The sequence below is a fragment of the Salvelinus namaycush genome, chromosome 4 (genome assembly GCF_016432855.1).
Source record: "Salvelinus namaycush isolate Seneca chromosome 4, SaNama_1.0, whole genome shotgun sequence".
NCBI classification, from domain to species: Eukaryota; Metazoa; Chordata; class Actinopteri; order Salmoniformes; family Salmonidae; genus Salvelinus; species Salvelinus namaycush.
The window spans coordinates 81,181,971-81,209,452 of NC_052310.1; the positions used below are offsets into that span (position 1 = coordinate 81,181,971).

Genomic DNA, 27,482 nt, shown 5'->3' on the forward strand with positions numbered 1-27,482 from the left:
AACAAACGTGTGTGGCAGAGAAGTCTAAAACAAACGTGTGTGGCAGAGAAGTCTAAAACAAACGTGTGTGGCAGAGAACTCTAAAACAAACGTGTGTGGCAGAGAAGTCTAAAACAAACGTGTGTGGCAGAGAAGTCTAAAACAAACGTGTGTGGCAGAGAACTCTAAAACAAACGTGTGTGGCAGAGAACTCTAAAACAAACGTGTGTGGCAGAGAGCTCTAAAACAAACGTGTGTGGCAGAGAACTCTAAAACAAACGTGTGTGGCAGAGAAGTCTAAAACAAACGTGTGTGGCAGAGAACTCTAAAACAAACGTGTGTGGGAGAGAACTCTAAAACAAACGTGTGTGGCAGAGAACTCTAAAACAAACGTGTGTGGGAGAGAACTCTAAAACAAACGTGTGTGGCAGAGAAGTCTAAAACAAACGTGTGTGGCAGAGAGCTCTAAAACAAACATGTGTGGGAGAGAACTCTAAAACAGTGAACTGGGCTAACCTGACTGTAGGTGCTGGTGGATAGCCTCAGCAGATCCCTCATCAGTTCCTGGTGGATACTCCTGTACTCACACCCCTCCACTGTTAGCTTACGAAGCTGGACAACACAAAACACATGACAATTAAACAGCAGATGGGTTACTACCAGGGGTAATAGAAACACATGACAGTTAAACAGCAGCTGGGTTACTACCAGGGGTAATAGAAACACATGACAGTTAAACAGCAGCTGGGATACTACCAGGGGTAATAGAAACACATGACAGATTATTCCATGACAGCAGCAGACACTTGAGAATGGATAGCACACACACACAGAGCGAGAGACACAGAGCGAGAGACACAGAGCGAGAGACACAGAGCGAGAGACACAGAGAGCGAGACACAGAGAGCGAGACACAGAGAGCGAGAGCGCCAGAGAGCGAGAGAGAGCGAGACACAGAGAGCGAGACACAGAGAGCGAGACACAGAGAGCGAGACAGAGAGCGAGACAGAGAGCGAGAGCCCCAGAGAGCGAGAGCGCCAGAGAGCGAGAGCCCCAGAGAGCGAGAGCCCCAGAGAGCGAGAGCGACAGAGAGCGAGAGCCCCAGAGAGCGAGACAGAGAGCGAGAGCGCCAGAGCGTGAGACAGAGAGCGAGAGCGCCAGAGCGCGAGACAGGGAGCGAAACAGAGAGCGAGAGCGCCAGAGAGAGAGACAGAGAGCGAGAGCGCCAGAGAGCGAGACAGAGAGCGAGAGCGCCAGAGAGCGAGACAGAGAGCGAGAGCGCCAGAGAGCGAGAGCGCCAGAGAGCGAGACAGAGAGCGAGACAGCGAGCGAGACAGCGAGCGAGACAGCGAGCGAGAGAGCGAGACAGCGAGCGAGAGAGCGAGACAGCGAGCGAGACAGAGAGCGAGAGCGCCAGAGAGCGAGAGCGCCAGAGAGCGAGAGTGCCAGAGAGTGAGACAGAGAGCGAGAGCGCCAGAGAGCGAGAGCCCCAGAGAGCGAGACAGAGAGCGAGAGCGCCAGAGCGTGAGACAGAGAGCGAGAGCGCCAGAGCGCGAGACAGGGAGCGAAACAGAGAGCGAGAGCGCCAGAGAGAGAGACAGAGAGCGAGAGCGCCAGAGAGCGAGACAGAGAGCGAGAGCGCCAGAGAGCGAGACAGAGAGCGAGACAGAGAGCGAGAGCGCCAGAGAGCGAGACAGAGAGCGAGACAGCGAGCGAGACAGCGAGCGAGCGAGAGAGCGAGCGAGACAGCGAGCGAGAGCGCCAGAGAGCGAGAGCGCCAGAGAGCGAGAGTGCCAGAGAGTGAGACAGAGAGCGAGACAGAGAGCGCCAGAGAGCGAGACAGAGAGCGCCAGAGAGCAAGAGCGCCAGAGAGCGAGACAGAGAGCGAGACAGAGAGCGCCAGAGAGCAAGAGCGCCAGAGAGCGAGAGCGACAGAGAGCGACAGAGAGCGAGAGCGACAGAAAGCGCGCCAGAGAGCGCGACAGAGAGCACGACAGAGAGCGCCAGAGAGCGCCAGAGAGACAGAGAGCACCAGAGAGACAGACATAGGTCCTACCTCATGCTGTAGCATAACTCTGTCGATCAGTAGGGCTCTGATGTGCTGCTTCCTGCCATGAAGCTTTAGGTGGAGCAGGAGGAGAGAAATTAGTAACTACTGTCTAGACCAAGGCTGGGGCCTATTCCCTATGTAATGAACTACTGTCTAGACCAAGGCTGGGCCCTATTATCTATGTAATGAACTACTGTCTAGACCAAGGCTGGGCCCTATTCCCTATGTAATGAACTACTGTCTAGACCAAGGCTGGGCCCTATTATCTATGTAATGAACTACTGTCTAGACCAAGGCTGGGCCCTATTCCCTATGTAATGAACTACTGTCTAGACCAAGGCTGGGCCCTATTCCCTATGTAATGAACTACTGTCTAGACCAAGGCTGGGCCCTATTATCTATGTAATGAACTACTGTCTAGACCAAGGCTGGGCCCTATTATCTATGTAATGAACTACTGTCTAGACCAAGGCTGGGCCCTATTCCCCATGTAATGAACTACTGTCTAGACCAAGGCTGGGGCCTATTATCTATGTAATGAACTACTGTCTAGACCAAGGCTGGGCCCTATTCCCTATGTAATGAACTACTGTTTAGACCAAGGCTGGGTCCCATTCCCTATGTAATGAACTACTGTCTAGACCAAGGCTGGGGCCTATTCCCTATGTAATGAACTACTGTTTAGACCAAGGCTGGGTCCCATTCCCTATGTAATGAACTACTGTCTAGACCAAGGCTGGGGCCTATTCCCTATGTAATGAACTACTGTCTAGACCAAGGCTGGGCCCTATTATCTATGTAATGAACTACTGTCTAGACCAAGGCTGGGCCCTATTATCTATGTAATGAACTACTGTCTAGACCAAGGCTGGGCCCTATTCCCCATGTAATGAACTACTGTCTAGACCAAGGCTGGGGCCTATTATCTATGTAATGAACTACTGTCTAGACCAAGGCTGGGCCCTATTCCCTATGTAATGAACTACTGTCTAGACCAAGGCTGGGTCCCATTCCCTATGTAATGAACTACTGTCTAGACCAAGGCTGGGGCCTATTCCCTATGTAATGAACTACTGTCTAGACCAAGGCTGGGTCCCATTCCCTATGTAATGAACTACTGTCTAGACCAAGGCTGGGCCCTATTCCCTATGTAATGAACTACTGTCTAGACCAAGGCTGGGGCCTATTCCCTATGTAATGAACTACTGTTTAGACCAAGGCTGGGTCCCATTCCCTATGTAATGAACTACTGTCTAGACCAAGGCTGGGGCCTATTCCCTATGTAATGAACTACTGTCTAGACCAAGGCTGGGCCCTATTATCTATGTAATGAACTACTGTCTAGACCAAGGCTGGGTCCCATTCCCTATGTAATGAACTACTGTCTAGACCAAGGCTGGGCCCTATTCCCTATGTAATGAACTACTGTCTAGACCAAGGCTGGGTCCCATTCCCTATGTAATGAACTACTGTCTAGACCAAGGCTGGGTCCCATTCCCTATGTAATGAACTACTGTCTAGACCAAGGCTGGGCCCTATTCCCTATGTAATGAACTACTGTCTAGACCAAGGCTGGGCCCTATTCCCCATGTAATGAACTACTGTCTAGTCCACGGCTGGGCCCTATTCCCTATGTAATGAACTACTGTCTAGACCAAGGCTGGGCCCTATTCCCCATGTAATGAACTACTGTCTAGACCAAGGCTGGGCCCCATTCCCTATGTAATGAACTACTGTCTAGACCGAGGCTGGGCCCTATTCCCTATGTAATGAACTACTGTCTAGTCCACAGCTGGGCCCTATTCCCTATGTAATGAACTACTTTTGGCAAGGGCCTTGTACTGATCAGAAGTCAACACTAGAATAAATTCAAAATGAAAAACTAAACTCTTACAAATATATGTTAGATAAGTCTGTGGGTGCCTTACATGACCAGCATTCATTCAATGAAGAGAAATATGTCATTCAATCACACAAGTTCCACCACGGCGTCCTAACTATATCTCTCACCCTGTTCTCCATGGACTTCTTGACCAGGTTGAAGCTCTTCCAGCGAGAGTCAAACTCGTGTTTTTGGGAGCCTTTGAAGTGTAGCAGGTCACTGATGATCTTGATGATGGAGAATAGAGACTTGGTGTCGTCCTCTGAGTGTTCCAGAATGTGATCTGGGGACATAAAACAGAACATTATGTTGACATGAAGTGAAATGATCTAGATCGGTTTTAGGGAGCGGTTTTAGATGTCTTTGTTTAATTAAAAAAAGATATATTTAACCTTTATTTAACCAGGAAAAGCCCATTGAGACCCAGAGTCTCTTTTTCAAGGGAGACCTGGCCAAGAAGGCAGAAACAATCAATACATTGCATAATTAAAACATACAACAATAGAACACGATCCAGCCTAAAAAAAGCATTAACACTCCTCCGTAACAGAGTCTCCCATCAATATTTTAAAATCATTCACTGGCACTAACATATCTAGATGAAGCATGGATTGTAGACTATTCCATGCCTCTGGTGCACACGAAGAGAAGGCAGTCTTGCATAATACTGTGAATGTCCTGGGGACTTTAAGTAGCAACCACCTAGCAGACCGGGTATGGTAACTGCTGGTGGTGAAGGAGACCAGACTACAGAGGTAAAGAGGGAGTTGATCCAAAAGGGCTTTGTAGATGAACACATATACAACAAGTCACCATAATCAATTACAGAGAGAAAAGTGGCCTGAACAAGCTTCTTTCTAGCCATAAGTGGGAAGGAAGCAAGCCTTATTACAAAAATAAAAACCCAATTTCAATTTAAGCTTTGTCACAAGATTATCCACATGAACTTTAAAGGACAACTTGTCATCCAACCGAATACCTAGGAATTTGTAAAATGACACTTTTTCAACAGATAAGCCACCAGATGTGACAATGCTAACCTTCTCTGGCTGAGTTCTAGCTCTGGTAAAGGTCATGAATTTAGTTTTTTGTACATTCAAAATCAGTTTGAGACCATAAAGGGAGTCCTGCAGTGACTGAAAAGCAGTCTGGAGCTCTTCAACAGCCTGAACCAGAGAAGGAGCACATGAATATATGACTGTATCATCTGCATATAGATGTAACTTTGCTGGTTGCATCCCATTTCACATATTAGGTCTTCATGTGAAGACAGTGATAAGACACAAAGACATTTAAAAAAACATTACATCTGGACAGCTTTACACTGTTAGTTACATCTGGACAGCTTTACACTGTTAGTTACATCTGGACAGCTTTACACTGTTAGTTACATCTGGACAGCTTTACACTGTTAGTTACATCTGGACAGCTTTACACTGTTAGTTACATCTGGACAGCTTTACACTGTTAGTTACATCTGGACAGCTTTACACTGTTAGTTACATCTGGACAGCTTTACACTGTTAGTTGGGGTTAAGTTGTGGTTACAGACAGGAGGGAGGGAGGGGGGAGACACTATTAGGGTTAGAGACAGGAGGGAGGGAGGAGACACTTTTGGGGTTGAGTTGTGGTTGCAGAGGAAGGGGGAGGGGGCACTATTGGGGTTGAATTGTGGTTAGAGACATGAGGGAGGAGACACTATTAGGGTTGAGTTGTGGTTACAGACAGGAGGGAGGAGACACTATTAGGGTTGAGTTGTGGTTACAGACAGGAGGGAGGGAGGAGACACTATTAGGGTTGAGTTGTGGTTACAGACAGGAGGGAGGGAGGAGACACTATTAGGGTTGAGTTGTGGTTACAGACAGGAGGGAGGGAGGAGACACTATTAGGGTTGAGTTGTGGTTACAGACAGGAGGGAGGAGACACTATTAGGGTTGAGTTGTGGTTACAGACAGGAGGGAGGAGACACTATTAGGGTTGAGTTGTGGTTACAGACAGGAGGGAGGAGACACTATTAGGGTTGAGTTGTGGTTACAGACAGGAGGGAGGGACACTCTTGGGGTTGAGTTGTGGTTACAGACAGGAGGGAGGAGACACTATTAGGGTTGAGTTGTGGTTACAGACAGGAGGGAGGAGACACTATTAGGGTTGAGTTGTGGTTACAGACAGGAGGGAGGAGACACTATTAGGGTTGAGTTGTGGTTACAGACAGGAGGGAGGAGACACTATTAGGGTTGAGTTGTGGTTACAGACAGGAGGGAGGAGACACTATTAGGGTTGAGTTGTGGTTACAGAGGAGGGGGGGAGGAGGCACTATTAGGGTTGAGTTGTGGTTACAGACAGGAGGGAGGAGACACTATTAGGGTTGAGTTGTGGTTACAGACAGGAGGGAGGGAGGAGGCACTATTAGAGTTGAGTTGTGGTTACAGACAGGAGGGAGGGAGGAGGCACTATTAGAGTTGAGTTGTGGTTACAGACAGGAGGGAGGGAGGAGGCACTATTAGGGTTGAGTTGTGGTTACAGACAGGAGGGAGGAGACACTATTAGGGTTGAGTTGTGGTTACAGACAGGAGGGAGGAGACACTATTAGGGTTGAGTTGTGGTTACAGACAGGAGGGAGAAGACACTATTAGGGTTGAGTTGTGGTTACAGACAGGAGGGAGGGAGGAGGCACTATTAGGGTTGAGTTGTGGTTACAGACAGGAGGGAGGAGACACTATTAGGGTTGAGTTGTGGTTACAGACAGGAGGGAGGAGACACTATTAGGGTTGAGTTGTGGTTACAGAGGAGGGGGGGAGGAGGCACTATTAGGGTTGAGTTGTGGTTACAGACAGGAGGGAGGAGACACTATTAGGGTTGAGTTGTGGTTACAGACAGGAGGGAGGAGACACTATTAGGGTTGAGTTGTGGTTACAGACAGGAGGGAGGGAGGAGGCACTATTAGGGTTGAGTTGTGGTTACAGAGAGGGAGGGAGGAGACACTATTAGGGTTGAGTTGTGGTTACAGACAGGAGGGAGGGACACTCTTGGGGTTGAGTTGTGGTTACAGACAGGAGGGAGGAGGCACTATTAGGGTTGAGTTGTGGTTACAGACAGGAGGGAGGAGGCACTATTAGGGTTGAGTTGTGGTTACAGACAGGAGGGAGGAGACACTATTAGGGTTGAGTTGTGGTTACAGACAGGAGGGAGGAGACACTATTAGGGTTGAGTTGTGGTTACAGACAGGAGGGAGGGAGGAGGCACTATTAGGGTTGAGTTGTGGTTACAGACAGGAGGGAGGAGACACTATTAGGGTTGAGTTGTGGTTACAGACAGGAGGGAGGAGACACTATTAGGGTTGAGTTGTGGTTACAGACAGGAGGGAGAAGACACTATTAGGGTTGAGTTGTGGTTACAGACAGGAGGGAGGAGACACTATTAGGGTTGAGTTGTGGTTACAGACAGGAGGGAGGAGACACTATTAGGGTTGAGTTGTGGTTACAGACAGGAGGGAGGAGACACTATTAGGGTTGAGTTGTGGTTACAGACAGGAGGGAGGAGACACTATTAGGGTTGAGTTGTGGTTACAGACAGGAGGGAGGAGACACTATTAGGGTTGAGTTGTGGTTACAGACAGGAGGGAGGAGACACTATTAGGGTTGAGTTGTGGTTACAGACAGGAGGGAGAAGACACTATTAGGGTTGAGTTGTGGTTACAGACAGGAGGGAGGAGGAGACACTATTAGGGTTGAGTTGTGGTTACAGACAGGAGGGAGGAGACACTATTAGGGTTGAGTTGTGGTTACAGACAGGAGGGAGGAGACACTATTAGGGTTGAGTTGTGGTTACAGACAGGAGGGAGGAGACACTATTAGGGTTGAGTTGTGGTTACAGACAGGAGGGAGGAGACACTATTAGGGTTGAGTTGTGGTTACAGACAGGAGGGAGAAGACACTATTAGGGTTGAGTTGTGGTTACAGACAGGAGGGAGGAGACACTATTAGGGTTGAGTTGTGGTTACAGACAGGAGGGAGGAGACACTATTAGGGTTGAGTTGTGGTTACAGACAGGAGGGAGGAGACACTATTAGGGTTGAGTTGTGGTTACAGACAGGAGGGAGGAGACACTATTAGGGTTGAGTTGTGGTTACAGACAGGAGGGAGGAGACACTATTAGGGTTGAGTTGTGGTTACAGACAGGAGGGAGGGAGGAGACACTATTAGGGTTGAGTTGTGGTTACAGACAGGAGGGAGGGAGGAGACACTATTAGGGTTGAGTTGTGGTTACAGACAGGAGGGAGGAGACACTATTAGGGTTGAGTTGTGGTTACAGACAGGAGGAAGGGAGGAGACACTACTCACGTAGCAACTGCCTCATTACTCTACAGATAGCATCTCTGTAGTTCTCTCTGGACACATCTGGAGGAGGAGAGAGAGTTGAGGTTTTACATAACAACATGCACGCAAACATGTCTCTGGAACAATAAAAATCAACATATAATTACTGCTGTCACCACAACAAGTGAGTGATACCGCAAACTATGAAGGCTCAAGGACCATTTTGTCTGTTACAAAGGCCTCAGAATAATGACTATGAGCTAAAGCATGCAACTCACCATAAGACACTCCTGTGAAGAGGTTGGTCTCACCCAGATTCACCATGCTAGTCACCCTGCCAGAGAAAGAGACATTTCATAGTTAAAACACACTGTAGTAAAACACTGACAACTATTGATGTAAAACGGGCTTCATAAATACATTTGATTAATTAAGCTTGACTGTGTACTACTCACAGTTCTGGAATGGGCTCTCCTCGCAGCGGTGGAAACAGACTTCCTGCTCCGAGAAGGCAGTGCTGTACGATAGACAAACTCTGTAGGACGTCATCCCTGAAAAATGGGATTAGTTACATGCAGGATCCACAACACTGACTACACATTATAAAGCAGAACGGAGGTGTGTTAAGTGGGGAGAACACGTTTGAAACAGAGTGAAACCACCTAAACTTGTCGTGGGACAACAGGACACTAGTTGGTTCTTAGATTAGTGTAGAGCACTTTTGCAGTCACAAAGCAAGCCAAGATATAGCGCTCAGAATTGTTTTTAAACATGACCATTTTTTAAAAAACATTTACCTAACAAAAACAGTTCTGTTGGAATGAGGTTTGTTCAGTAGGCCTAATACATTATCACAGCATAATGGCTATATGCCTGGCCCGCCAACATTGTTCTTCTCAGACCATAGCATATTTCAAAATTTGAGCTGTGATAACAAAATAGATCAGTTGGTGTACCTTTAGCGAGGCACAGCTGAGCATAAATTGAAATTATTTGCTTTTTTATTTTACAGGAATGATGGTACTGGCATCTGATGGTCATGGTGCTTTCAAGACAACAGAGAACTAGATCAAATAATGACGACAGTGATCTTCAGGTCAGAAAGTCGGAGCCTTAGAAAGATGCCAGAGTTTCTGACTTGGATGGCCGTTCAAAAGATTCCCCGGCCCCAGTTGTCTGGAACGCTCGGGAAGTCGTAGATTTCCAAATTCCCCATTGTTTTGAACACGGCATTAGTCTCAGTGAAGGGAGTGAGAGAGCAGCAGCCTCTCACCTATGACCAGAGAAAGTTAAATATTCCTCTATATTAAAATAGACAATGAGCTGCTGTTAATAATTAAAACGCAGAGCTATAGATACACTTGACTACTAATTCATAGCAGATGCAGCACGAGTGGAAGTAGAGAGAAGCGCATTTTATGTTTTGTAATAGTGTTGACTAAATACAGTGTTGACAGTGCTGAATAAAGTCACTCATAAAAACAGTAGCTCTTTGACAGTCTCCCTCTGGTAATAGTTTTAAAAGTTAATAAATCTCATGTAGGCTAGTATCAAACAATGCTGTAGCCGGGGTTGTGGAAGCTGTAGGTAGGCATTTGAGCGATTGGCCAGAGCAGTAGGCACACTTGATTTAGCCACAGATCTCCAGGTCCGCCGGGTACGCGGAGTTTGTCGTTTCAGACAAATTAAATAGTTGAAAATGGGAACACTTTGCCTACCAGGTGCAGCAGGGCTTCTGAATCAGGAGCACCTACCGTCAACAGCGCAACACACAAACATAACAAAAATAAAAGGAGCTCAAGCCTTTATGCCGTTATCATTGGATTTTCGACAGAAATGTTTGGTGATTGACTAGGAATGCCTTGGAGATCACGATCGACCGGTTGATGACCACTGGTGTACAGTATCCTATCCAAGTCTGCTCCAGACTTGTCGTGGTTTGTTTAATGTGCCTTCACCTGGCAATCCCCTAGGTCCCAACTATTCATTAGGGCATATCGTAGCAAAACGTTTCGCAAATGAAAACAAAAATGTGTGTTTCTTATTGGACAAGTTTAGGTAGTCTTACAGTCCGTTTTCTTCTGTTTGATAACTGATGAATAGGACCCTCTTACTGCCTTCACACAGTCTGTTTGTCCCCCCTCACCTGGTCATGTCCCGTTCCCCCTGGGCGTATCTCTGCAGTCGCAGCAGCTCTGGCTGTAAGATCAGGTCCAGAACATAGAACACAAATTTGGTCTCCTCCACACTGGGGACGTGCCACTGGATGTTCAGGTTCCACAGGTCCCCCGGACGACCCCAGTCCTGGACAGAGGGAGAGAAGGTTGAGATCAATATATAATATTATATACACTACTGGTCAAAAGTTTTTGAACATCCCCATTTTTCCAGTTTTTTTTAAATGTAAGCAGTTCAAGTCCAGTGAATAACCTGAAAATGGTAAAGGTAAGCAGTAAACTGCCAGAGGTAAAACATAATAATAATAATTTTAAAAATCATGTAGTTTACCAAAAACTGAAAAATAATGTATTTTTCAGAGTTACAAAAAAAGGCATTTTCAGGGAACAAGTAATGGGTTAACAACTTACAGCTGTTCTGCAGCAATGGAAGTAAATTAAGCCTCAAAACTTTGGTTGATTACTTACAAACCCTCTGTCTGTATAAAAGCAGTGTTGGAACAGAGTGTTACTACACCTTCTTAAGCATTATTTGGACAGTGTTGTACTGCAGGAAGTAGTATATTGCTATTAAAATGGTGAGAAAAAGGCAATTAACAAAGGCAGACAGACAGACCATTATAACCCTTAAAAGTGTAGGTCTTTCCTTTAGAGAAATTGCAAAGAGAGCCAAGGTGTCAGTGAGTACAGTTTCCTACACCATCAAAAGGCACTTGGAAACTGGATCGATACATGCTAGAATCACCTTTGCCAGCGATTACAGCTGTGAGTCTTTTTGGGTAAGTCTACGAGCTTTGCACACCTGGGTTGTACAATATTTGCACATTCTTTAAAAAATTATTCAAGCTTTGATAAGTTCGTTGTTGATCATTGCTAGCCAGCCCATTTGAAGATTTTCAAGGCGATTTAAGTCAAAACTGTAACTAGGCCCCTGTTGGGATGTGCTAAACTTTGAACATTGAGATATTAAATGAATGATAGGAAATGAGACTGGGTTATGTTAGAAGTTAATGGTTCTCAGAAGAAAGAAGGCTTTGGAATGTGTTTGATGGAGGAGAGGAGAGCGATGTGTTGATACAGGGGAGACAGATGGACATCTGTGTATTAGATGAAAGAGGGTTGAGGTCAGGAGGTGAGGAAAGATTCTCTTAAGAGAGTAATACATGTTTGGAATCCTGTTACCCTCTTTATTAGCTTCCTGTAGAGACATAAAATGTAAGGATTGAGAGAAAGGGGATTGTCTTAACTTCTTTGGGGTAGGCGGCAGTATTTTCACGTCCGGATGAAAAGCGTGCCCAGAGTAAACTGCCTGCTACTCAGGCCCAGATACTAGGATATGCATAGTATTAGTATATTTGGATAGAAAACACTCTGAAGTTTCTAAAACTGTTTGAATGATGTCTGTGAGTAGAACAGAACTCATATGGCAGGCAAAAACCTGAGAAAGATTCCAACCAGGAAGTGGGAAATCTGAGGTTTTTAGTTTTTCAACTCTTTGCTTATCCAAGATAGTGGAAATGGGGTCACTTCCTAAGGCTTCCACTAGATGTCAACAGTATGTAGAACCTTGTTTGATGCTTCTACTGTGAGGTGGTGGAGAATGAGAGGGGATTGAGTATGGTCTCTCCCAGAGTGCCACGAGCTGACCATGCGCGTTCATGTGAGAGTTAGCTTGAGTTCCATTGCATTTCTGAAGACAAAGGAATTCTCCGGTTGGAAGATTATTGAAGATTTATGTTAAAAACATCCTAAAGGTTGATTCTATACTTCGTTTGACATGTTTCTACGGACTGTAATATAACTTTTTGGACTTTTCGTCCATACTTTCAGCTGGACTTGAACGCGCATCGTGAGTTTAGATTGTTTACTGAACGCGCGAACAACAAGGAGGAATTTGGACATAAATGATGGACATTATCGAACAAAACAAACATTTATTGTGGAACTGGGATTCCTGGGAGTGCATTCTGATGAAGATCATCAAAGGTAAGTGAATATTTATAATGCTATTTCTGACTTCTGTTGACTCCAACATGGCGGATATCTCTTTGGGTTGATTTGTCGTCTGAGCGCCGTACTCAGATTATTGCATGGTTTGCTTTTTCCGTAAAGTTTTTGGGAAATCTGACACAGCGGTTGCATTAAGGAGAAATGGATCTAAAATTCCATGCATAAGAGTTGTATATTTCATCAATGTTTATTATGAGTATTTATGTAAATTGATGTGGCTCTCTGCAAAATCAACGGATGTTTTGGAACTACTGAACGTAACGCGCCAATGTAAACTCTGATTTTTGGATATAAATATGAACTTTACCGAACAAAACATACATGTATTGTGTAACATGAAGTACTATGAGTGTCATCTGATGAAGATCATCAAAGGTTAGTGATTAATTTTATCTATATTTCTGCTTTTTGTGACTCCTCTCTTTGGCTGGAAAAATGGCTGTGTTTTTCTGTGACTTGGCTCTGACCTAACATAAACGTTTGGTTTGCTTTCGTCGTAAAGCCTTTTTTTTTTTTTTTTTTTTTTTTTTTTTTTTTTAAAATCGGACACTGTGGCTGGATTTACAACAAGAGTATCTTTAAAATGGTGTAAAATACATGTATGTTTGAGGAATTTTAATTATGGGATTTCTGTTGTTTTGAATTTGGCGCCCTGCAGTTTCACTGGCTGTTGACGAGGTGAGACGCTACCGTCCCACATACCCTAGAGAGGTTAAGTAGGATGCATATACACTGTGAAGTCAAATCTTTAGCTGTCTGTTTTCAGCTGTACAGAACCTTTGGGGAATGATTAAACTTGGTTAAAGCTTCTATAGTGTCCGTGAGTTATTTACTCTGAAAAATAAGAACCTAACACCCCTCAAGAACATTCAATGTCATCTTGGTAAGCAACTCCAGGGTATATTTGGCCTTGTGTTTTAGGTTATTGTCCTGCTGAAAGGTGAATTCCTGTCCCAGTATGTGTTGGAAAGCAGACAACCAGGTTTTCCTCTAGGATGGTGCCCCCCCCCCAACCCGAAAAAACTCCCTAGTCTCTGCCAATGACAAGCATACCCATAACATGATGCAGACACTATGGTTGAAAATATGAAGAGTGGTACTCAGTAATGTGTTGGATTTGCCCCAAACATAACACTTTGTATTCAGAACAAAAAGTTAATTGATTTGCCACATTCTTTGTGCAGTTTTACTTTTGTGCCTTAATGCATGTTTTGAAATATTTTCTATTTTGTACAAGCTTCCTTCTTTTCATTCTGCCATTTAGGTTAGTATTGTGGAGCAACTACAATGTTGTTGATCCATCTTCAGTTTTCTCCTATCACGGCCATTAAACGTTTTGTATATTTTTGGAGCAGGTTTTCATCAAGAATCTCTATAAAGGACCCGCAAACTCCCCAGAGCAGCATCTACGCATTATCGACGCTCGGCCTTGGGGCAAATCCTAAAGATGGAAGCACATGGTACTGAATTTTGGCTGAATCGGTACGTCGCACACATAAATACGCACGCACGCACGCACGCACGCACACACACACACACACACACACACACACACACACACACACACACACACACACACACACACATATATATATATATATATATATATATATAGAAAACACACCCCACACACTGAAGACACACTGACACAAAGCCCTGCTTGTCTTGTAGTACGGAGATCTATCCAAAGAACAACAGACAAGACACCTTATCTAGTGCCATAGAGACTTTAATCCATTGAGCTAGCCAACAAGCTGCTCTCTCCTTCCTCCTGAAGTGTGCACTTGTTCACTACTCCCCACACATTTAAAATCATTGGATTGATGTAGGCAGTATCCATATATAGCAGATATTTCCTTTCAAATCGATGAAGGGAAGTGAACAAGTGCACACTTCGGGAGAAAGGAGAGATTATGCCTCTACTGAGATGACATAATAGGATCACACTCAAAGACCTTCCATAGAGAGGGATAGAAGGCGCACTTGCCACAAAATCCTGGCATGGCATGAGTGGCACCATGGAGGGATTTCAACATGTAAAGGGACTTCCTATGGGCAAAGATGGGAGGTGTCCCCTCAATCTATCTCCATGGGCCCTTCTCATTGACTATGTGGACAAGAGGTGGGCTGTGGGAAGCCTGAGAGGCAGGAGGGAGAAACAGAGGAGAGTTGTGTAACTGTCTGGTGGGTTAACAGGGTAGAGGCATGTTATGCCCTGGACCTCTTTACTAGTCTGGCATGGTTCCTTTGACACACTATAGGGTGTTCACCTATACAATTATTCATTCATTCAGTCATTCAAGGTTTATACAAAATATCCATTAAACAGAGAATTGCGTCCGAAAAACAATAGTCCAAACCCCATGTCTCTACCATATATGGTTCAAAAGTTAGACGATTTACTTTGAGAATTTAGCATGTATAGATGGAATGGAATGTCGTCACTGCTCCATAGAACTCTGTGGCGTTGCTTCGTGGCAGAACAGCGCCAACTTCGAACACCAACTGACAAGCTAACTAGTGGCTGCAGGTTCGTGAGTATTTTTCTAAATGACATCCGCAGAATACAAAACAGGGACTAAATATATATTTACAAAATTAAACAGACCGAATTCCAATATTCACCCTCCACTAAGACAATCAGATCCTGTTTCATGGTGTATGGGTCTTTCCCTCTAATCGCAATAGAAACAGCCCCTCTCAATGTAGATTTATCGCCAATATAGCCAAAGAAAGTCAAGGATATGGAGATTAAATGACGAGAGGATCAAGCTTATTTTGATTGGTCCAACCCGCGGAAACACCTCCAAATGGTACCACCTCACAACGCAAAATATGGAAGAGATACAACCAAGAGCAGCACAGTCTAAACTAGCTATGGTCACAGCAAATTAACGGTTTTATTTAATCAACAACGTCAAGTACAAGTATATTAAGGTTATAATATTGTAGAAAAAATCAAAAAGAGTAATTCAATGTGATTTATAATGACATAGGACCAAGAAAACGAATGTTTTGACAAATTTTGTAGCAACCTCTTGAATTGACCCGTTTTTCCTCTACATTGTAGAGCCATGAGTGAACATCCTACACACTTTCTATCACAAGGTCCAGAGTGGCTGATCAAACCAATCAGGAAGAGATCACATAAAAAGTAATAAAAGTAACACAATTTGTGATAGAAATGGACAGAAGCACTCTACAATCGCCATTGTTTGGGGTCTGTCTGGGTTACAAAAAGTTATTTGCACTAAAGAGAATGTTGTAGAAATTTGGTAGGCAGGAATTTAGAGAATGTACAACTAAAAGTAAAGTTCTGAACTTGATACCTTGTGGGTAGGTAGGTAGTCCTGTGTGGGCTGCTGAAAGCCTCCAGGTACACTGCAGTTCTCTGTGGGGAAGGTGAGGGCTATAGAGCCCCTAACACCAACCTTAGTACCTCTAACCCTGTACATACCTTGATGGGAAGGTAGTCCTGTGTGGGCTGCTGAAAGCCACCTGGTACACTGCAGTTCTCTGTGGGGAAGGTGAGGGCTATAGAGCCCCTAACACCAACCTTAGTACCTCTAACCCTGTACATACCTTGATGGGAAGGTAGTCCTGTGTGGGCTGCTGAAAGCCACCTGGTACACTGCAGTACTCTGTGGGGTAGATGAGAGCTGTAGACCTCAGGATATGATGCAGCAGGTTACAGGCCAGGGTGTAGCCCTGTTTACACTTCAGATGGAGGGTCAGCTGCAGGATCTGAACCAGCTGGGTGCTGTAGGGGAGGATCTTGTCCCCATCCACACGAGTCACCTGGGGAGGACAAGGAGACAACAGGAGGGAAGGAGGGTTAGGAGAGAACATACAGGACCACCCTGTGTTCTGTTCATTAAGGCACAAAAGGAAAACGTTTGAAAACATTTTCAAAATAAAATAAAAAATGAGCTTTCTTATTGGACAACTTTAGGTAAGTAACTCCCCCGTTTCAAAAGTGTTTCCTGTTTGGTGTCTAGTCTACTGAGAGGTGAAGGGAACAAGCGAATGTCTCAGTCAGTATGGATGCAGGGTGATGACCTCACCTCTGACAGTAGCTGAAGGTTCCATAGTAACTCCTTATCCAGTTCCTCCTCACTCAACACCTCCTCATCTGGAAATCAACAACCAAGAAACAGAGTGAGATACTCCGAGACCAACACAGAACAACGATCCATTGATTCCCACTTCTCCCCAACTCTAACCCCACCATATCAAAATCAACAACAGTCTCAAATTAAGACCAAATCCAGATTGGCTTTATAGCCCTCCACTCCAACAGAACACATGTCCGGCTTAGTGAGCACTTACTGACAGCGAGCTGGTTTATGGCATTGCAGCAGTGTGGTACCAAAAGCTTCAAAGACTGTGCAGGGTGAACCTTGGAGGCTGCTCTGCACATGTCAGCCACCATCCTGCCAGCCACACGAGTCTCAAAGATGTTGGTGGTGGCAAAGATGAAGACCTTCTCCAGAGCCACCTGAACAACACAAATGAACCAAAGGATACATTCACATGCATGTATCCAATCACAATCGCATGCATGTACAGTGGCTTCGGGAAAGTATTCAGACCCCTTGACTTTTTCCACATTTTGGTACTTTAAAGGACACACACAATGAGAAAGGCATAGGTGTACAGTGAGTTATGTGGCCTACCTTGAAGATGTCTATAGAGCACTGTGTGAGGATGGTGCTGAAGGTAGAAGATAGTCCCAGCTCCACCAGGCTCTCCAGATGGGTCATCTTCTCTGTCTCTGTCTCCTCTCTGGTCTGCTCTAGAGTACTGCTGTCTATCAGGGCAAAACACCTGGGGGCAGATTCACAAAACATTACTTACAAAAAACGTAAGAAGTTTAAGGAAAAAAAGAAGTAGTTCATAAGATAGCTCGTAAGTTCAATTCGTCAAAATGTTCTTAGGAATTTAACGTTTTCTTATAAACTTTATAAACATCTTATGTTGCATTGACATTAGTGACGTGTTTGAAACCAATAAATAAGCCGATGTGACAGGGATGATAGGATTTGGCCCACTATAATAAAGCAATATTTCCATTTTATTACATTTATCTGCACCATGTCTCAATATTTGTTTTTGTAGTTGGCTTGCGAACCCTTCATAAACAAAAACAAACGTTATTTGTTCACACATTATAGCCATCAGACTAGCTATATCAAAAACTAAAATGGATAACCAAGGAAAGCACAATAAACAAGAGCTTGAAGTGATGGTGGAGGAAATAGCAGCCAGGAAAAGGTTGCAGATGGGGAGACTTAAACTGCGGGGTCACGGCAGAGAGAGAGGATGGGCGAGAGTGGCCGAGGCAAGGGACAGTGTCTGCCGACGGGGGTATGGCAAGCGACAGTGACGCCGCCGTAAAAAAATAGTGGTCTGACATCAATTCGGCTGCTAAAAAGAAGGGAGCTGAGAGACCATTCATATGGACCAGTGAGAGAAGGTGTCGTCCATGATAGGAGAGGCGGTGGTAGAGGGACTGCGCAACCGGTAAGTTGGGTAGCTACGTTAGCTAGCTAACGTGTAACAACATTATAGCCAACATAGCTAACGACGTTAACATCAGCCAAGTTCCTCATTGAAAATTGATGAGCTAACACTAGCTACTTAACACTTCTAGAATATTGTAATATGTTGTTAACTAGCTAGCTAGATAATGCGGGTTTAATTAGTTTTCTTGCTGTACTTAAATGTTCGGTAGCCAAGAACATTTCCAAGAAGAAATCCTAAAACATTATTTTCAAGAATCCCATTTCTTCTTAACGCAGACCAGACCGCAGACCCCCCCCCCCCCTGCAGGCTCATCCTGACAACCCTACAGCATGCCAATGCCACAAGCCATACTGCTCGTTCTGTGCATGATTTCCTGCAAGACAAGAATGTCAGTGTTCTGCCATGGCCAGCGAAGAGCCCGGATCTCAATCCCATTAAGCACGTCTGGGACCTGTTGAATCAGAGGGTGAGGGCTAGGGCCATTCCCCACAGAAATGTCCGGGAACTTGCAGGTGCCTTGGTGGAAGAGGGGGTAACATCTCACAGCAAGAACTGGCAAATCTGGTGCAGTCCATGAGGAGGAGATGCACTGCAGTACTTAATGCAGCTGGTGGCCACACCAGATACTGACATACTTTGATACTGACTGACCCCCCCCCCTTTGATCAGGGACACTTTCTGTTAGTCACATGTCTGTGGAACTTGTTCAGTTTATGTCTCAGTTGTTGAATCTTGTTATGTTCATACAAATATTTACACATGTTAAGTTTGCTGAAAATAAACACAGTTGACAGTGAGATGACGTTTCTTTTTTTTGCTGAGTTTATATGGGAATTAACAGAAATATATGCAAATTAATATTAATACCATTTAAATGTAGATGTTTTTTGCATTGGATATATTTACCATATCATATGGAGACAGAAAAAATAACCTTTTAAGTAGACAATTGCAAATTACTAAATCCTTCCAACAGAAAAAATAAAATAAAAATTTAGTTATGATTTGAACTTTAATTAAATGAGTTGACTCTTCACATGGGATGATTTCACTGAACAACAAAAGGGAATATTGAATGATCCATCGCATCTCCCAAAGACATTTTCAACATACATCTGTAAAATGATAGTCTAGAAACTAAAGCTTTGGTTGTCTTCCTCTCAGGCTTCCATGTCTTCTCCCTGGACCTCCTCAATGTCCTCCTCTTGAACATCAGACTCTGATGCCTCATCTTCACTGTCACTTTCCAACCTTGTTGAGGATGGCTCGTTGTCAGGCTCAAAAAGCCTCAATTTGACCAGATGGCCACCTATTCTTCAACCCTTGTGTTGGTCAGCCTGTTGCGTGCTTTGGTGATTGTGTTCCCAAACAAGGACCAGTTACTTCGCCAGACTGCCAAGAACCTTGCCCTCATCCAGGCCAAGGTGGCGAGACATGGTAATGATGACACCATAGGCCTTGATGATCTCTGCACCAGACAGGATGCTTTTGCCAGCATACTTGGGGTCCAACATGTACGCTGCGGCGTGTGTGGGCTTCAGGCAGAAGTCTTCACGCTTTTTGATGTATTTCAGAACTGCAGTTTCCTCTGCTTGGAGCAACAGTGAAGTGGGCAGGGCAGTACAGATTTCTTCTCTTACATCTGCAAGCAGAGTCTGAACATCAGACAGGGTGGCATTGTCTCCCTCAATCCGTGCAATGGCTACTGCTATAGGTTTCAGGAGTTTCAGCCAAAATACACTCTCTCACAAAATACATTATCCAGGAGGATCCACTTGATGGGGCTGTCCATATCGGCAGACTGTGATACGCCCATTTCTTGGAGAGACTCCTTCCCCTCCAGGAGACTGTTAAACATGATGACAGCTTCAATGTGGTGCTCTTATTCTTCTCACTTTGCTTGGTGAGGTAGATTGCTGCTATAACTTGATGACCCTTCACATACCTAACCATTTCCTTGGCTCTCTTCTAGAGTGTATCCATTGTTTTCCGTGCCATGCTGTCCTTGAGGAGCAAATTCAATGCATGAGCAGCACAGCCAATGGGTGTGATGTCAGGGTATGACTCCTTCACTTTTGACCAAGCAGCCTTCATGTTCACAGCACTGTCTGTCACCAGTGCAAATACCTTCTGTGGTCCAAGGTCATTGATGACTGCCTTCAGCTCATCTGCAATGTAGAGACCGGTGTGTGTGTGTTGTCCCTTGTGTCTGTGCTCTTGTAGAATACTGGTTGAGGGGTGGAGAGGATGTAGTTAATTATTCCTTGCCCACGAACATTCGACCACCCATCAGAGATGATTGGAATACAGTCTGCTTTCTCTATGATTTGCTTGACCTTCACTTGAACTCTGCATCCAGAAAATGAGTAGATAAAGCATGTCTGGTTGGAGGGGTGTATGCTGGGGGAAGAACATTCAGAAATCTCTTCCAATACACATTGCCTGTGAGCATCAGAGGTTAACCAGTTGCATACACAGCTCGAGCAAGACATTCATCAGCATTTCTCTGACTACGTTCCTCCATTGAGTCAAAAAAACAGATTCCAGGAGGACCATGAGCTGTTGCTATCGATAAGGTGTCTGATTCATCATTTTCACCTCAAATAGAAGTAGAAGGACTTTTGTCAGAGGTTGCTTGTTGTGATCGCTGAGGGAACTTTCTAAAATTGGCCAGATGATTCGGCATCTCCATTGCATTCTTTACATATGACTTGGCACAGTATTTGCAAATGTACACAGCTTTTCCTTCTACACTAGCTGCAGTGAAATATCTCCACACATCAGATAGTGCCTGTGGCATTTTAAGAAAAAGATAAGATAAGAAAAAATATTGTAAAAAAAATATATATACAATTCCATGTACAGATCAATAGTTAACCAGTTAGATTAAACAACTTCTTTGTAAGATAAATGTTTTAATGAAACATGTATGGAAACAGGTGAATTAACACGCCTCAGTTAGCAGGCTCAAACAAGCTAAAACCCACATTGTAGCAAAAACTAGCAAAAATTGTTAACAAGTTAGAAATGATTTAAACACACTTTGATGTAGGCTACTATTTACTACTTAACAAAAAATATTCACCCCACCTAGTACTGTAATCAAAACTTACCAGAAAGCATGTAGTCCTTGGCTCAGACAGTGTAGTAGTGTGGGCTCAATAGCATCTCATTAGTGTGCAAGATCTTGAGAATCAGCTGCACATGCGATGGAAGAATGCACTGTGCATGCAAAGGGTTGCAATTCCATTGAATTGGGAATAGCTTAACCAAAATATGTCACAAGACCTAGAATTGCCTTATGCATAGCCCACAAAAAAAGGTTCAATGTTATAAGCTAACATTTTTGAATAATTTAAGCAAAATTCCCCAAATTCCAGGGCTTAACTTCCCATGGAAAAATTCCTGTAAAAATGTACCGTAAAGTTTCCAATCCTTTGCAACCCTACCTGAGTCCTATATTGACTTCCTCCATACTCATACCTGTCCATGAACTGAAGAACAAAGTCCTCAAACTCTGCAGAGGCTGAGCACATCTCTCTCTCCACCGATGTCAGGTCGCTCCTTTCATGAACAGCAGAGGAGCAGTCCACCAAAGGCACAAGAGTAACAAACGTAGCAATGAATTGGAATGTTATCTGCAGAAAGGAGGGAGAGCACACTTAGACTTGCAACACACAGAGACAACTTCCAAATGATGACAATATCTGTACCCAAGCAACCCCAGGGTAGGAGGCCTACAAGAGCTTATTTTCTATGAACTCTATTACCCACCATGCACTTGCTGAAGTCATTGGGGTCAACACCGGGCAGAGCCCTCATGAGGAGGGGCAGCATGTGTGTGGGGCCCTCAGGGAAGCGCTGCCCCCCAGACACCAGGCTGCGAGCCACACCAATCATACAGCTCAGGGTGGCAGTCAGCTGGTGGGGCTCTGTCAGGGTCTCCATAGCAGGGTAGGTTCTATAGAGGAAGACCAGATAAATTAGTGCTGGGCCATATATCCTATCTTAAGGTATCCACATGCCGGTATTGATCTTTTTAATAGTCTATAACAATATAGTAAATAAAAAGTTCAACTTATGAGACTACTTTACTGTCAGGTTTGTCCTAGCTTGGTTGAGGAGAAGTCCATCAGCATGGAGAAAGCCTGCTAAAGCCACTTAGGATGCACTTGCCATCCTAGGGTCATTCACTACTTAGAAAATTATTAACTTCTATTTTTCATAAACATAAAACGCCAGTGTTGGAAACAGTACCCAATTGTCATACTTGAGTAAAAGTAAAGATACCTTAATAGAAAATGACAAGTAAAAGTGAAAGTGACCCACTAAAATACTACTTGAGTGAAAGTCTAAAAGTATTTGGTTTAAATATACTTAAGTATCAAAAGTAAAAGTCTAAATCATTTCTAATTCCCTATATTAAGCAAACCAGACGGCACCATTTTCTTCTCTTTAAAATTTAGGGGCACACTCCATCAGTCAGAAATAATTTACTAACGGAGCATTTGTGTTTAGTGAGTCTGCCAGATCAGAGGCAGTAGTGATGACCAATAATGTTATCTTGATAGGTGTGTTATTTGGATCATTTCCCTGTCCTACTTAGCATTCAAAATGTAACAAGTACTTTTGGTTGTCAGGGAAAATTTATGGAGTAAAAAGTACATCATGTAGTGAAGTAAAAGTAAAAGTAGTCAAAAATATAAATAGTAAAGTACAGATACTCCAAAAAATGACTTAAGTAGTACTTCAAATTATTTTTACTTAAGTACTTTACACCACTGTAGAATACCACCATACTGTCAAAAAAATATGGTGATATGATATTTTGGCTATATCGCCCAACCCTAAGACAACAGATCTACTGGGAACCGCCCCACCAAAACAACGACAGGGGAAACACTGCCCATTCACTTCTGACTGACTACTTGATTTCACTCACTTCTCCAGCACTGGTGGTATGACAAGTTCAGGTCTCATGAGGGCCAGGTTCTGCAGGGACTGAGCAGCATCCAGACTGCCCGTCTTACTGAACATGGCCAGCAGCACCGGCTGCATCATACTCTCCACGAACGCCGTGATGTCCGCCTCCGTCAACTTGTGGCTGTCCGGTACCGGAGTGAGCCACGTGGGCTTCCGGTAGCGCTCCCGGTGGAGCCGTCTTACCACGCTGGCCGGGAGGCGCTGCAGCAGCTTCATCAACTTCATCTGGGGACAGAGATAGGTGTGAGGACTAGAGAGACCGGTATCAGTACATGAGATAGGTGAGGATTCGAGAGACAGGTGTGATGACATTATTTTACCTTATTTCAACAAGGAACACAGACTGAGACCAAGGTCTCTTTTACAGCTGGGCCCTGCGTATACATGTTTACACATAGAGTTTAGGTACAATGATTAAGAAACTACTCCAGACAAACAAAACGATCACAGATAACATAAAAATACAGCAGCAGATTGTTACATTTACACACAGGTCATTCCCCTAACAGCACAAGAACTTGCATTACCCGAAGCAGTTACAATCAATACAAAAATCCTCCAATAAATGTTTAAAATGGGCAAGGGAGACAAGAGTCCCAAGTTTAAGTTTAGTCTGCAGGCTATTCCATAGGCAAGGAGCGTAAACAGGAAAAGGCAGCCATACCCAAGTCTTGAGACCTGGTTTAAGGAATTCTAATTTCTAATGTTGATGAGTGATGATAAATAAGAAGGTCGTTTATTCAGAAGTGCTTTATAGACAAACACGAGAGCATGTTGTTCTCGTCTCACGGACAGCGAAGTCCAACCCACATTTTGATATAAAACACAGTGGTGAGTTCTGTAGCTAGCACCCGTAATAAACCTAAGTGCGCAATGATAAGTAGCATCCAGCGATTTAAGTGTTGATGCCGTAGCATGCATGTAAATAATATCCCCATAATCTATAACAGACATAAAAGTAGCTTGCGCAATTTGTCTTCTATTTGTAGAGGTCAAACATGTCCTGTTTCTATAGAGGAAGCCTATCTTGATTTTTAGCCGTTTACAAAGTTCGTCAACGTGCATTTTAAAAGACATTTGATCATCCAACCATATCCCTAAGTATTTATATGCAGAGACCTGATTAATTTGAGAGCCATCTAAACTCATGAGGGACAGAGAGACAGGTGTGAGGGACAGAGAGACAGGTGTGAGGGACAGATACAGGGTTAGAGAGAAGCTGGACGGGAGGCAGATATGAGGACAAAGACAGACAGGTACGTGACAGAGGGGTGTCAGACAGTGTGGTGATAGCGTGCCTTCCAGGGTTGAGGTAAATTACATTTAGTATCTGTAAGTACACTGAAATTGAGCACAGCATGGCTTTAGAACCAATACCCTGTCAGGACAGCATGGCTTTAGAACCAATACCCTGTCAGGACAGCATGGCTTTAGAACCAATACCCTGTCAGGACAGCATGGCTTTAGAACAAATACCCTGTCAGGACAGCATGGCTTTAGAACCAATACCCTGTCAGGACAGCATGGCTTTAGAAACAATACCCTGTCAGGACAGCATGGCTTTAGAACCAATACCCTGTCAGGACAGCATGGCTTTAGAACCAATACCCTGTCAGGACAGCATGGCTTTAGAACCAATACCCTGTTAGAACAGCATGGCTTTAGAACCAATACCCTGTTAGAACAGCATGGCTTTAGAACCAATACCCTGTCAGGACAGCATGGCTTTAGAACCAGTACCCTGTTAGAACAGCAGGACCTTGTGTCCGTTCCCCAATCCACTAAACCAACAGCTACTAAGGGGCATGGAGAGACTGACTTGCACAGAAACTTTAAGTATGGGTTCAGGTCAATTATTGATTTTGCACAGGTTTATCTCAGGTGAGTTGAACCCATACATTCTCAATAAAGACTGAAATATCTCCGTCCCAGATTCAGTTCCCTTATTGGGTGACAGAATGAGATATCTTGGGAATGTCGGGGGCTGGCCAAAGGCATTTGATGAATTCTAAAAAAAGACGTGTCTTTCTACGTCACTATAGCGACGAGGACTAGATTACAGGTACATTACTGTCTTACTTTAGCCGACTCAGGATGCATGGTACTTTTATATTGGACACAGATCACAAGAGCGTGAGATTGTCTGTTTCCATTCCCCTACACTGCAATAGGACTAACTCCTGAAAACAAATCAGGAGAACATCTCACCAGTTGATGGGGTTTACCAGAAACATAACGGGGTCACAACTCTACCTCCAGACCTGGGTTCAAAAACTTTTAGCGTTTGCTTTAGCCTGCCTGCTTTAGCCTGCCTCTGCCATAAATAAAGGATTGTGTATGACTGTGAAGACACAGCTTGCAGCCTGAGGCTCTGGTCTGATGACGGAGGTTGGATGTTTCTAGAAAAGAATGGCATGAGCCCCGGATATCTGGCTGACCTTTTATAGCACTGCTGGCAGCTCCCGCTCTCTTATGTGTCATCAGGGCATTATTTCTGAACGAACGGTATGTACACAAACCCCTGAGGCTTGGAGAGGGAACTGCCAGGAGGCCTAGGGAAGCTTCCGGAGCAAGGAGAAGGGGAATGTGGGGCACGTTCAGAGAGCTAGTCACTTTCTTGATTTGAGTGTGCAGGTATGCCAGTGCAACGAAAGGTTTGTTAGGAGAATGAGATGCCCGCCTGGGTAAACATTGTAGAAGTGAGCGCTGCAGTGACTCACCAGCCAGCGTCCATGGTTGGATGGGTGGAAGAAAGACGTGATGCTGTTGAAAAGGCCACTGAGCTGTGCCTGGGCGTGTTTACTGGGGCCTCCCTGCCATCACACAAACAACAGATGCTTAACAACATGAAAAACAAAACGGATTATTCCATTAACACAACTATCATTCCATCGTGAGCCAATGCTAACTAGCGTTAGCCCAATGACTGGAGGTCTACCGGAAACAGCAGTATCCAACAGAACAGCACTATGCTTATTCCAGAGTATTATTGTGTTGTGATCTGGCATTGTATTGTAGGATTACTGTATTTTTACCCCTCTAAAAATGATTGACTTAATTTCCATCAGTCAATTATACATGAAAACATTGAAATAAACTTGAAGAGTTATAAAAAGCATTGATTGGGCAACACTGATTGTGAATAGTGACTGACCAGTAAAGCGGAGACCCAGAGGACCACGTGTGCGACATCGTAGGCGTTTGTCAGGTATCTGGGAACCAGCATCTGACTGGTCCCCACCGGGAGGTTCAGACTACGCAGCACTCTGGTGAAGATCTGGAATCAAAAAGGAGCAATCCATGTGAAGAAGATGAATACTTTACTGTCCAGTCATTGAATGCATTGTCCAATTACTTTTTCTGATCACAGGATTTCATATTTTTGTGGGATTTTTTAAATAATTTTCATCCATTTCATTACATCACGTTTGAGATCAGGGCATGTTGGGCAATAATATAAAAACATGGCGAAAGACATCTCGCAAGCCAGGAAGTACAACAGGGAAATGTGATACAGTAGTTAGAGCCACTAACAGGCAGCACTTTCAGTGACTGTCTGGTCTGCTATGACATGCACACCAACAACTAAGGTCACAGGTCAAATGAAGAGGGTAAGATTTCAGCATGTTGCAAAAACACTTGACACTCCCAACTGGCTCACTTGGCCCTAACCCTTCAACGTTATGCATATCTGTATTGCTTACACCTTATAGATCAGTAAACATCAAAGTGTTAAGACCAAGGGAATAGGGGCAGGGAGTGAATTGGGACCTGCTAGAAGAGATCATTGGGGTGGAGTAATGGGGTAGGTCTATAGGCACAGCTAGACAAATGTTATTGATGGAGGAGTGTCCATACCTTGGGTATATATGGGTCCCAGTCAATGTAGCCAATGTTGTCGTTGGCCAAGCGGGCAAACAGGTTGACAAGATGCTGTGGGGAAAAACAAATTAATAAGGAAAACTTTAATTGAGGAATATCTAGCGAATAGTTAAAAGTTCTGTCTATCAAAAGGAATGTTGGAAACTGTACTACAATAGCCTGGTTCCAGATCCGATTGTGCCAACTTGTCAAGACAGCATTCGGCTAATACTACCACACACCAGTATGTCAATCAAGTGAATGTTGTCCAACTTACCACCTCCCAACCTGGAAGGTTCTGTACTGCCACCCACAAGCTGATGAGCTCATCAAACCACAACCTGGTGATCAGAAAACAAACTCTCATACATACTGAAGCATACTGCACACACACACACATCTCATAGCTCAAGCATACTGCACACACACACATCTCATAGGTGAAGCATACTACACACACACAATCTCATAGCTGAAGCATACTGCACACACACACACACATCTCATAGCTCAAGCATACTGCACACACACACATCTCATAGGTGAAGCATACTACACACACACAATCTCATAGCTGAAGCATAGTGCACACACACAATCTCATAGCTGAAGCGTAGTGCACACACACACACACCTCATAGCAGAAGCATACTGCACACACACACACATCTCATAGCTGAAGCATACTGCACACACAC

The 27,482-nt window shown here is 44.3% G+C and overlaps 1 protein-coding gene across 2 annotated transcripts in view; it reads right to left on the reverse strand.

Moving 5' to 3' along the window:
• Window positions 1-27,482, reverse strand: part of LOC120046850 (proteasome activator complex subunit 4B-like) — a 106,864-nt gene that overhangs the window by 54,702 nt on the left and 24,680 nt on the right. For both annotated transcript variants that reach the window (XM_038992407.1, XM_038992406.1), the window contains exons 6-23: window positions 27,062-27,125; window positions 26,782-26,856; window positions 26,078-26,200; window positions 25,644-25,736; window positions 22,883-23,148; window positions 21,715-21,901; window positions 21,424-21,578; window positions 17,091-17,241; window positions 16,744-16,912; window positions 16,479-16,546; window positions 15,997-16,212; window positions 10,374-10,531; window positions 8,683-8,778; window positions 8,506-8,561; window positions 8,252-8,308; window positions 4,040-4,194; window positions 2,036-2,098; window positions 496-591 (exon numbers count right to left, since the gene is read on the reverse strand). In XM_038992407.1, coding sequence (XP_038848335.1) covers window positions 496-591; window positions 2,036-2,098; window positions 4,040-4,194; window positions 8,252-8,308; window positions 8,506-8,561; window positions 8,683-8,778; window positions 10,374-10,531; window positions 15,997-16,212; window positions 16,479-16,546; window positions 16,744-16,912; window positions 17,091-17,241; window positions 21,424-21,578; window positions 21,715-21,901; window positions 22,883-23,148; window positions 25,644-25,736; window positions 26,078-26,200; window positions 26,782-26,856; window positions 27,062-27,125 — 2,248 coding nt within the window. The remainder of the gene's footprint in view (window positions 1-495; window positions 592-2,035; window positions 2,099-4,039; window positions 4,195-8,251; window positions 8,309-8,505; window positions 8,562-8,682; window positions 8,779-10,373; window positions 10,532-15,996; window positions 16,213-16,478; window positions 16,547-16,743; window positions 16,913-17,090; window positions 17,242-21,423; window positions 21,579-21,714; window positions 21,902-22,882; window positions 23,149-25,643; window positions 25,737-26,077; window positions 26,201-26,781; window positions 26,857-27,061; window positions 27,126-27,482) is intronic.